The sequence below is a fragment of the Zonotrichia leucophrys genome, chromosome Z, assembly GCF_028769735.1.
Source record: "Zonotrichia leucophrys gambelii isolate GWCS_2022_RI chromosome Z, RI_Zleu_2.0, whole genome shotgun sequence".
NCBI classification, from domain to species: domain Eukaryota; kingdom Metazoa; phylum Chordata; class Aves; order Passeriformes; family Passerellidae; genus Zonotrichia; species Zonotrichia leucophrys.
The window spans coordinates 35,564,343-35,576,662 of NC_088200.1; the positions used below are offsets into that span (position 1 = coordinate 35,564,343).

The following is a 12,320-nucleotide window of genomic DNA, read 5'->3' on the forward strand; positions in this document are numbered from 1 at the left end:
AACTGGATGCCTGTTTTCAATTAAGTGCCATTCTATGAGAAAGGAAGTGTTCGGCAGCATCATTATTTCCCATCAGTGTTACTGCTGGCTTCTGTCCACCATATCACCTTCTAGCAGATACACAGGGTCTAAGTGCTCCCCACCCTCTGGAGTGGATGGACCTGGGTGCCTGGCTGAAATTTGAAAGCTTTGGTCTTAGGAACATAGCCTGTTTCCTGTACTGTTGATAGTGAATGCTCTTTCCAGTTGGTAAGCAAAAAAATTGCATTATTGAAACACATATCTAAAGGGGGGGGGGGGGAAGAGGATTATAAGGAGCCAAAAGTGATTAAAATTTTTAGAGGTAATCTGACTCTAAAAGCATACTCAATTATTTTCCATTTCTATGTTCCCTTCTGAGGAAAGCATATGTAAAAGAAGCCTGCCATCTGTACAGGAGTCAAAGTTGAGAGACATGGCAAGCCAGCGACAGTGGGCTGTGAGCTCCATGGGAGCATGAACTGGGAGCCCTGAGCCCAAGTGCTGTGGCACCACCTTCACTGCTGCCCTGGGCACATGCTGCCCCAACCCTGAGGATGAGAATACGTATATAGGAGCTTCCCAAGAATTGCTGGCTATGGTACATAATAGTGTGGCACAAAAAAATAGTGAAGACACGAAGTTCCTAACACAAAACTGAAATGATCCAAAGGCAAGAACAGTGACTTTCCCAGGTCCACAAAAGAACGAAGAAGAATTTGACTCAATGTCATTCATTTTTATTTTAGTGAGGGAACAGCAGGACAGATTTTTATTGTAGGTTGACGCTATCAGCTCTGACCTTGATGGGATTATGTTGTGTGCAGTGCATTTAGTGACATGTTTTAAATGTTAGACCCTGCTTTTGAGGAGAGATGCTTATTTCAGGTTACAGGCACGACTACTGTAAGGCTGATAGCACAAAGATAAAAAAAAAATATTTCCCAAAACTTTGCTGAACCTTTTTACAAGTTCTGTTTAAAATAAAGCCACTTACTTTTCCAACAAAATTCCAGTATTTTTTCACCTTTTCAAGTACACATAGTGGTTGAGAGGGTTAATCAGTATTTTACAGTTCTGCATGATACTCACATCTGGTTTCTAGTGGTCTCATCCCCAACAAATCAAATTACAACAGCCATATCTAGTTATTTTAATGCTCTCTAGTGTTGACTTGGATTATAGCATGTTATTTGTTCATCCTCTGCAGCTGTATTAGCAGTGACTAACAGCACTTGCAAAATATAATGAAAAGGCATTTATTTGGGTCATTATTATAATGACATTGTACATTATAATGTTAGAGGTGACATTAATTTCTTTTTTAAAAATTTGCTCAGCATCTTTTAAAATTATACTGTGGTTAGATCAAAAAAGATGAAAATGATCGTAAAAAAGGCCTTATTCAGGAATTTATTTAAATATTGCACTGAGCATATTAGACCCTTCTCATTCTTCCCCCAGCTCTTGGACACCTCCAGTGCAAAGCTGTAACTGACGATCTACTGGCAGGCTCATACTTCCTTTCCACTTCTGGATCCTGTCTAAAGTGGGGAGAGATCCAATGACCTGACGCAGTTCACCTGTTGCAAAACATTGTTAACAAACTTTGCAGCCACGCTCGCATTTCTGGCTAGGGTTCACCTAAATAGGTACGCAGAACTTAGAGCCAGCAGACCATATTTTGTCTGAGTCAGGCTGCATGCAGGTGGCAGGCTGTAATGCAGGTGCATGCTCAGCATTACCTGATGCAATTGGCAGGAACATGCCAATCCCTGCAGAATCCTTGCCTTGTTAAATTAAGCAAATCCTCCCATGTGAAATTAGTTATACCAGTGACTGTTGGTATATGAGGTATTCTACCAAGAGAAACCATGTTGATTGCAAATCTTCCTCCACCAATATTGCTGCAACATGCATCTGGCATAACTGGAAGATTAGCAAGCTTCCTTATGCATGTTTAGTGCCTGACAAATCCTTGTCTCCAAATGTTATATAGCACAAGCTGGTTCTATAGCTTGCTCCGTATAAATTATGCATTTTATATCCAACATTATGGAAGAAAAATTAAGGAAAGACTCAAGAGCAGAAGGTATGGGTAAAACAGCATATACATAAATGGTTTCACTTCTCTTGGTCAGATGTTTACTTCTTCTTCTTCCCCCTGAAACAAGCTGTTAATTTTTTTTCCCAGCTAGCAGTGCAAGGTGCAGTAAGCATGATATGGTTAGGTTTTCCTGTTAATTTAAGCACGTCAGTCTAAACTGCAGTACTTTCCTGGTTCAGTTTCTTCAAAAAGCTACCCCATTCTGCTTTGCTGCATGGCCATGCTCAGCTGTTCATAGAATCTTCAATTCATAGAATGGCTTGGATTGGAAAGGACCTTACACATCACCCAGTTCCAACCCCTTGCTGTGGGCAGATATTCCTTCCACTAGACCAAGTTTCTCAGAGCCCCATCCAACCTTGGCTTGAACACTTCCAAGGATGGAGCATCCAGAACTACTCTGGGCAACTAAATCTACTCTCCTTTGGTTTAAAGACATTATGCCATATCCTATCCCTGAAGGTCCTGGTAAGTCTCCCTCTCTTTCTTATGAACTTCCTTCAGGTACTGAAAGGCTGCAGTAAGGTCACCCCAAGTCCTCACCAGGCTGAACACCCCCAGCTCTCTTAGCCTATCCTCACAGGAGAGGTGCTCCATTCCTCTGATCATCTTCATAGTCATCCTCTCAACATGGGCTAAAAAGCAGTCCCCCAGGTTTTAACTGCAGGAAGCACAGAGGTAATTCTTTTCAGCCAGGAAAGAGCAAATGTGTCTTGATGGTTTCAAGATGGATTTGGATTTTGCTGAAAAACAAGACCATCCCTAATGTGATATTAAATGAAATGAGAATGTAACTTGACTATGTCCATTTGTGGGGTCTTAGGCTTGCAGACCACATAGATGTATCAGTCTCACTCATGTACTTAAAAATGGCAAAACCTTGAGAACAAAAATCAATGCTTAAATCCATTAAGGAACAGACACAAACCAATAAGAGATCATAGTTAGAAAGTCTCTCACTGTCACAATATGCAGAAAGATTAGGTCTTGTATCACTTTTGCTGGACTAAAGACACCTTTTTTCCACTGCTGTACTTCTTGGCAGATTTCTGTGGCAAATCCTATAAACAAATTCCTACTTAATTGGATTTCCATTTTCATGTACAGTCCTATTACCTACATGCTTGTTTCTAAAACTGAATTTCTGTTATTTTTGCTTTACTGTTCTTTGTAGCAAAAGACTGCTCCACAGGATGAAGTTAGCTGTTTGTTAGCTAAATACCACAGCCATTTCAGTAGATATGGACACAGAGTAAAATATGAAAAATGTCCATGCTAGCAGGGCTAAAAGATATTTTCAAGTCCTAAATATATGTTTGATGACTAACCACGTGCAAGAAAGCACATTTGGAAACAGCATAACAAGATGATAAATAGAGATATTCCAATGTATTTTTCGGAGAACCATTTACTTAATTTGAAACAAAATCTCACAAATTTTTCTGAAACTAATTCTCAAAAATACCACATTCCTAACTGAAATGCCTAGCAAATGGTAGCAAAACTAAAAAAACTAATGGTAGCAAGACCAAAAACAAGCTAGCTCCAGCTGCTTGTTAAATTATCTCCCATGTCACACACTGCACCAAGCAATAGCTGGGTTTTGGTTCCTCACATTCTGAAAACCATACAGGCTGCTTTGAAGTGGAATATGTAAAAAATAAAATGAACAATTTCAGTGTCCAGAATAATGCTAAGAAAGTAAGTTAATAGATAAAAAGTATAAAATAATGCTAAGAAAGTAAGTTAATAGAAAATTCTAGAAATGACATATAGGAGAAAGAAAAAAGCCTGGAAAGTTATTTTCACTTTTTTCAGGAAAACTGGATGGATAGAGTGATTCCATATATAATAATTTATTCAACCTGATAGGTATAGTTCAAAATACTAAACTGGGATTTCTGCAATAAACTGAACAATGCAAAGGATTTGTCTGAAAAAAAGTTTATTTGAAAAACACTCAACAACTATTATTAAGAAATTATTTTTCTTCTCTACATTAACGTATTTACATATACTATACATCTTTATATATATATATATCTACGCACACACACATACAAAGTTTTAATTTGAATTGTGTATTACTATATTGGATCCATAAAGCTATGTATCATACAACAACTTGGTGTAAGGGTTTGCATTTCTTGGATATAACAGTCTTCTTTTTGTTTGTAACTGTGTAAAATTAAACAATTTGAAGACACGTTATCTCAATGCATTGCTAGTAATTTCCTGTAGACACTGTTATTCACATTAGTAGTCAATGTAGCCCTTCTAGTACTAGTGGTAGACATCAACTGGCCACTGCTGTTACTAATGTTAGGATCAAAAGTCTTTTTACAATTGAAGAGACTGAAAAATTGTCTCTGATACTGAGAAGAAGCATAGTAGTAAATAAAGGGGTCAATGCAGCAGCTAATGCTGCTGATAGAAACACAGAGTAGATAGGCAAAGTAGAGATACTCTAAGCTGTTGTCATACGAAAAATGGATGTAATGAATTAAGAGGAGAACATTTGTTGGTCCAAAGCAAATAACAAAAACAGAAAAAACAGCCACACACAAGAGCAAGGCACGTGTCTTCTTATTTTGCTTTGCAACAATGGTGGAAGAACTAAGACAGCGAATTATACACACATAACAGACAGTAGAAATTATAAATGGCACTATGAAAAACACAGAAGAGAAGATAGAGAAGAAGTGGACGTAATAGCCGCGAAGTTCGGATTCTCTCAGCACATCGTGGCACGTCGTTATATTTAACCTGGGTATTTCCATTGTTTGCTCTCGCAGGAGAAAAGGTATAACCCCGGTTATTGCTACAAGCCATATGATGAAACAAACCAGTGAGGCACGAGGCAGTGTACGCCACCCCAGGGACTGCATGGGGTACACCACGGCTAGGAAGCGATCGACGCTTATGGTCGTCATAAGCATTATTGAGCAGTACATGTTGCAGAAGAAGGCAGCAGTGATGAAACGGCACATCTGAGGCCCAAAAACCCAGTCATTTCCAGAAAAGTGATAAACAATCTTAAATGGAAGCACACTTACAAAGAGAACATCTGCAAGGGCCAAATTCAGCATGTATATTACAGCTGGCTTTTCGATTTTCATCTTTTTCAGAAACACGAGTATCGCTGTAATGTTCAGAGGGAGACTCAGCACAAGCACTACGGTGTAAACTGAAGGAACAAAACGAGTCAGCCACGGACTGGTGAGGTATCTTGCCGTTTGAACTGATATCATTCGTCGTTCAGGTGGGAATGATGCAGTCTGATTGGTGGCTCCTGATCCAACTTCCAAGTCATTTTCTGTATCACCATCAACAGGAATAAGATCATCCACCGGATCGGAAGAAAGACGGATGGAAAAGCTTCTGATGATGTGTGGTGTGCTGCTGTTATTTGGAAAGCCTGAAAAGTAAAAAGTATTAAGATTAATAAGTCAGTATTTAGAGGGTATGGGGAAGTGAAAACATCTTTCAAGAAGGAGAGTTAAGATTACATTAGGTAAACAAAATAATAAGGGTTAATTTCTGATTCAAAGCATTTTATCAGGTTGCCCACAGGTCACCATTTTATTTTAGCTCCTCCTGCTACAAATTTAGGTAAGATGTCCTTCTTTGTCTCCCATCTCTTAGCGTGAAAGCTTTCATTAGTAGTGATTCTAGCTATGCTCAAGGATCCAATCTAATCTATGCTCTCCTTGGGCAACTTTAACACTAACACAACAGGCAATCTGCCAGCCTTGAACTGTCTTGGCCAGACCCCTCACACATTTTGTAAGAAATGAGATGCTGGCATAAGTGCCCATGCACAAAATTGCCACTGGAAGTACTAGAAGTTCTCATCATCAAAATCACAAAAAGTAAAAGTGCAACTAAAGCATCATGGTTTTGAAATATTTCTGTGTGCTCTGGAAACATCTTACTCAACTCGAAGGCCCCCATTAAGAGAGATGGCAGAGCAGTTTCCAAGGTAGATGTGGATCAACCTTTTGCTTGTACCAGATGGGTAGCCACAGACTGCACTGAAACACTTCCTGAGTTCTACTTATCCTAACCCACAGTGTGCAGGACAGCATGTGTCTGCCATACCCCCAGGTCACCTCTGAAACCCACAGTTACCTCTACAGCAAAGTCTCCTGCAGCATGCTTTCATAGCTGTCATGACAGGCCATCTCTGTTTTTTGAATGTAACAAGCCAGGAAATCAGTGTCATGAAGCATTAACTGTCTGGCAGGGAGTTATTTATGTAAAAAAGAAAAAAACAACCAATCAATCAAATGAACTGTTTAGGCATTATTTCAGCAAAGTTGTTTGTATGGAGAAATATTTTCTAAGACTGTAATTTTCAGTTTTGGCTTAATCTGCTTTAGCATAGAATAATTCAAGTGTACTGTGGGTAGACAGAAGTGAGAAAATTAAAACTACTCAAGTAACCAGTCACCTGTTTACCTGTGCAATTGATCCTTTGTTGGATCTTTGATAATTAAAACAAAAATGAGGGTGTCTTAGCTCACATCTGTGAGCTGAAAGTACATGATTCACCTGTGTAAGATCATGCTTGTTAGAAGCAATTATTTGTTCTATAGTAATTGAAACCAATTTTTTTAGCAAAGTATCTGAAGGAAGCAGATGGCAAAGAGAAAAATGGCTGCATGTTTAAGCAGGCAGTTACCTCCCTTTGTGCACAGGCAGTGGCAGAAGGACCCCACCCGGCATGGATTTTTGTGAAATTCAGACTTGAATGTGGGGGGGAGATCAGAGGACTGGTAAGGCAATTTGGTGATTTTATTTAGAGCGGCTGTGCTTTATGTACCATGCTGTGTCACAGCAGCATTCTAGGGGCCAGAGGCAAAAGGGAAGTGCTGGGGAGAACAGTTTTCATATGCAAAGTGACTAGATTGCAACCTCTGCCGGTCAGAAAAAAAAGATGCTAGGAGCTTGTTACAGAAACTGTAGTAGGAATGATGTAGTTTGAAACAGAAATGATAGAAGTACGTGAGATCTGGTGATTGCACAGAAGGGCACTAAACGCATTTATTTAAACTAGGGTCTATTCTGTCTTTTTTAAGAGAACATGAACAACAGGCAGAACTATAGAGCCTTAATCTTTAACACATTATAAACTTAGTTCAAGCAGCTGGATGGCTCAAAGAGTCAGCTCCTAGCTTTGCAGCCAAGCTGCAGCACAAGTTCTTTTGTATGACACCTCTAACTTCAGCCTGTGGCTGACATCAAAGAGTTAGAAGATTGACTGTATTTAATGATCATTGCAATAGAAGTATGTCACAAATGACAGCACTGGTCTTCACCTCTTTTGGGGAGCATTATAACTATACTTGAATGAACAACCTCCTCTCCCCATATTTCTTACAGCTGGAAGCTTGTCTCCATGGTAAAGACATCAGTAAAAGTGAGGAAAAATCTGTCAACTGTACCTACTATATCTCCAGTACACACAAGTTTTATGAATTTAAGGATTTTAATTCTATGAGTATTTATTTTCAAACCAGAAAACTATTGAAAGAAAAGACAATGATAATTTTAGTCCCCCAAAGGTTGACAATGTCCATCTTGCTTTCTCCACCATTGTAGAACAGTGTGGAGAACCAAACAAAGAGGTGACATGATTCCATGTGAGGAATGCATGTTTTTGGGAACACAAATATAAATAGACTTGAGAGAGTAAAGCCTGGAGTTAGGAACTGTGTTGCCAAGACTACCACTGCGTGACATGGTCACTGAGACACCAGCACCTCTCTCATCCCAGTATCCCTCAGCTTTGAAGGACCTGAGCTGTGCTGCAGTTTCACACTTTGGAGAACCAGCAAACCAACCCCTTCATGACTGAGGTTAAGTCTCTTGGTGTTGATGCTCTGGGTGATAACCTGACCCACTTCTCGTTACTAACCCCTAACTGAGAACAGTACAAAAATATGCTACAAGAAAAAAATGCTATGACTGTGACAAGTACCTTTCACTGACTACCAGCCAATGTATTAGCTACTGCTTATAGTTAACTGTACATTGCTAATAATTTGAATTATATCCTGAATTCTTGGCGACATCTTATTTACAAGTTTATTAGATGAAGGGATTTAGAGTCACTTTTACTCCATTACAGAAATTTTCTAAAAGTAGAATCCTATTACAATAAATCAGAACAAAAACATGTGTAAATAATTCAAGTTTATTTAAAATTATCTGGAATATTTTGGTGAAAACTATGTGTTCTTTGTATAAGCAGAGGCTTTCTAAGTTCAGAGTTGAACTCAATCTTCATTCTGTCAACATCACCTCCATGCTGATTCCTGTTCTCAATCCATGTCCCCATTTTGAACTTAGATGACATGAGGTACTGCTTGCAAGCCAGCTTTGTGGAAAAATGTAATGAGGCATCACACTTGCTATTTCGGTGCCACTTGGTAATATAAAGAATGGTGACTTAAACTTTCTTGATGAAACTAAATTTAATTTGAAAGCTTGACAGCCACGTATCAGTTCTTATCCTTTACCAAGCTGCTTGTATGACACAGTGTAATTCTAGAAAAAACAGTAAGCACTGCATACTCTCTGAAACAGAAAGGCAGACAAATACTGCCCTGAGGTTTTGTATTCCTTCTGTGGCAGTGTTTATATGAAAAGGTGAAGATAGAGATTTATTCATAGAAGGGAACAGGATGAAATAATGTAATATTATTTCAAAAGATTCTAATGAACCTTCATAGCAAACAGAAAGGCCAGAACAGGAAAGAGGCATTACCTTTAAACTGGGTTAGTACAAGACTGCCAATATACAGTAGCTCTACAGAAAATCTTTTGAAACTACTGATAGCTACAACTACAACAGAATCTGTGAAATTATTCTTTCTAGCTGTTTCCAAGCTATAGATATCATTTGTCTAAAATGTATTTCACTGCAGCCTAATTATTTTTTAATAATTAAAAAAAAATTTGTTAGAAAAACACAAGTACAGCTTGTATAGCGATTACAAATGTTCAGAAGGTCATCTTATTTTCTAGGCTGCCATCCAGTCCTTTTGGAAGAAGTCAAGCTTGGTTGATTTCTATTTTTATAACAAATAGGAACTCTGTCATATCAGCAATGAGAATAACCGTTTATCAAAATATCTATAAAATTTAAACAGGTATGAAAGAACAAGATTAGTAAACTGTGAACAAATAGACAGCACCAGGTTAGAAATAGAAAGCACTGAGGTTTTATCCTTGAGGTGTGTGTACTCAGGACACTGAATAATAAGCAGAGTCTTTTCTTTGCCTCCAACAAGTACTTCAAAAGGCAAAAATTACATAGAATCAGTATGACACTCAAGTTGCCCAAAGTCTTCTCTTATTCCCTGTGGTTTTTTCATCAGTTCTCTAACAAGGACAAAGAGGAATTATGTAGAAAGCTCAGCAAGTTTGTCATTGTTTAATTTTAACACTCCACAATGTGCTATTTTCTATCAATTATTACATATTGTTCATCTCACAATCAGTACACACATATGTTGTTTACCCTGACATTTTTTTAAATACAGACATATGTTGTAATTTCTTTTCATGTCTATTTTTATTTGCAAAGGACTACTCTGCATCCCATCTGTGAAAGAAAATACAACAGCTTTGACCAATCTTAAGCTCCAGAAGAAACTTGAAAAATATTTCTGTAGGCCCATGAGTATGGACAGTATGTTATAAACCAGCAGACTTCACATCCCAAGGGATATCTTTGTGATGTGAGAGACTAGAGAATAGGCTCCTACACAAGCCAATTAAATATGTTCCCTGTGTGCTGCTGGACAACAAATAATACTGATTTATGGGCATTACTGGTGACAGCTGCATACTAGCTTATAACAAATAGATTTCTTTTATCTCCTCTTTGTATAACCCCAAGTGATAAGCATCTAGAATCTAAATTACTCAATAGCCCATAAATTTGGCATATGAAGGCAGACTGTGAAGCGCATGCCAGACATGTTAATGACAAAACAAGACACAATCTTGTAGGAGTGACGACAGTTATTTGCTTTTATAAAAATAAAACTGAATTGTTGATGCGTTCACATCTCCATTTACACAGAATTCATTATTAGATTACACAACTGATGTAGCAGCAATCTGAACACATTTACTTGAACTGTTGTTTTCTTGCAACTGGGTGTCTGCTCCGTTTTGCTCTCCTATCTCATCTCTTTAACCTCATATGCTGGCTTCAACCAATATAATCACTCTATTTTGCCAGCAGTGTCCCAAGGCAGGGAAGTCCAGGCGAGTTCAGACCTTAGTCACCTCAACAGCACTAGTCAGATAGTTTGTAGGCACTTTACAACAACCTACTGCCAAGCTAGTGCTTTTTCACCTGCCCAAAGGAACAGCACAGGTCAGTAATGTGGTAACTGTGCACAGTGAAGGACGGGGGAAAAGCAGGAGAGAAGCTGCAGGCCAGAGCAGATCTCGGGATACAGCAGTGCACAGGCAACAAGAACGAAGTACATTGTGGTAAAAACAGGTTATCTAGGACAGTGGGGAAACTATATTATTGCAATGGCGATGAGCAGAAGAAGAGAAGAAGACATATTCAGGGGATCGGGTTTTGTTTGTTCTGTTGAGCATGAAGTAACTGGAAGAACACCACCAACAGTGAAAGTTTTGTCTAGCATTAAATGTACAGTTCATTTTTTACACCAGCACCTCCTTTTCTTAAAAAGATATTTTTTTTTAGACTTCCCCTTTGAACATGACTTTGACAGCTTCCTTCCCACTTGTTCTTGTGCCAAAAAGTTGTCTAGCAAAAATTATTTACCCTCTCTAATGCTTCCCTCCCAGCACAGTTACAAACACTAGGTCTATCCCCTTTCAGTTTAGCTTAGTAGTCAAAGTATGTTATGCTATGAAATTTCCTCTTAGCTGCTCATCCAATCAGCCCTTTCACGTACGTAGGACCTGAGGCTTTACTGCATGCCATCTCGTGGGACTAAGTTATTTCTACTGCAGTGCTATCACCACTAGCTGACTGAAAGAAATCTTAAACTGAATCAAGCAAAACAATAATAGCAAAAAACCCCTGTGCTAATCTCTAAATGCAGAGTCCTTTGTAGGGCTGTACCTCTGCCATAAGGTGAGAGCTTACATGCATGTACGTCTTCTCTCACCATCTCCATCGTCTAACAAGCTCTGAGTGGGATGGAGCCATGGGCTCACCAGTTAGGGTACTGATGTTGCTGTTAGTGAATAACCCTGAAATAACCATGGAAGTCATCCATCTACTTGGGGTGCATATTCTGAACTGTTTTGTGCTGGCAGATCATCCGAAGTTTGCACCGCCTAGAAATTCAGCTGGCACTCCCTCTTCTTACTCTGTTAATGAAAGGTTAAGAGAATCCAGCAGCAAGTCTCGCCGACCAGGTCCGTTCCCCCACCACCTGCTGCTGCTGCCGCCCTCCTTAGCTACGGCGTCACCCCCAGCCATCCCTCACCACCTGGAACAGCCTCTCCTCGCCGCTGCTGTGAGCACAAAGAGCCGAGGACAGCTCGGCCCGAACTCGCACTGGCGCTCCAGGCGGGAGCCGCACGGCCCACACGGTGCCGCGCGCTCGGGCCCGTTCCGGTCACGGCCCGCGCTGAGGGCACTCCGCGGGCCCCGCCGCCGGCCCCGGGCCGGCCCCGCCCCGCGCACCCACCTGGCCGGGCCGGCGGGCAGCACAGCAGCGCCAGGGCGCACAGCAGCGCCCGGGGCCGCATGGCCGCGCCTCCCTTCCCGTCCGTCCGTCCGTCCGCCCGTGCGGTCGAACCTCAGCAGGCTGGGGCTGTCGAGGAGCCGCACCGGGACTCGCTGCTGCCGCAGGGAGGGGGCTGCGCTCCGGGGCGCGGCGGCGCGGGAGGGGAGGGGAGGGGAGGGAAGGGAGAGAGGGAAGGAAGGGGAGGAGAAGGCGCAGGGACAGCGGCCCCGCGGGACACAGAGCCCCGCGGCAGCTCCCGCGCCCGGCTGGGACACGGGAAGCGGTGGCGGGCTTGGCCGGGGTGAGAGGTCGGGAGCGCCGGAACAAAGGGTTATGTTCAAAGAATTATTTTAAGCTAAGTTTGCCAAATTTGCCGTCCGAATGTCTCACGGGAGCAGTTCCAAGGCCAGATAAAATGCCTGTATTACTCACAGCTGAAGAATCACGCTGGTTCAGAAAAG

At 40.9% G+C, this 12,320-nt stretch overlaps 1 protein-coding gene across 3 annotated transcripts; it reads right to left on the minus strand.

Annotated features, from left to right (window-relative positions):
* Positions 1-4,063: 4,063 nt before the first annotated feature.
* Positions 4,064-12,320, minus strand: F2R (coagulation factor II thrombin receptor). Of its 3 annotated transcripts, none has more exons than XM_064735809.1 (2): positions 11,821-12,069; positions 4,064-5,543 (listed from the first exon to the last, which is right to left on the minus strand). In XM_064735809.1, the coding sequence occupies exons 1-2, from the start codon at positions 11,879-11,881 to the stop codon at positions 4,339-4,341; spliced, it is 1,266 nt and encodes a 421-aa protein (XP_064591879.1). In that variant the 5' UTR covers positions 11,882-12,069; the 3' UTR covers positions 4,064-4,338. The 3 variants fall into 3 exon arrangements, with proteins under 3 accessions (XP_064591879.1, XP_064591880.1, XP_064591878.1); XM_064735810.1 differs by lacking the exon at positions 11,821-12,069 and adding an exon at positions 12,292-12,320 and having other exon boundaries at positions 4,070-5,543; XM_064735808.1 differs by lacking the exon at positions 11,821-12,069 and adding an exon at positions 6,257-6,368 and having other exon boundaries at positions 4,070-5,543.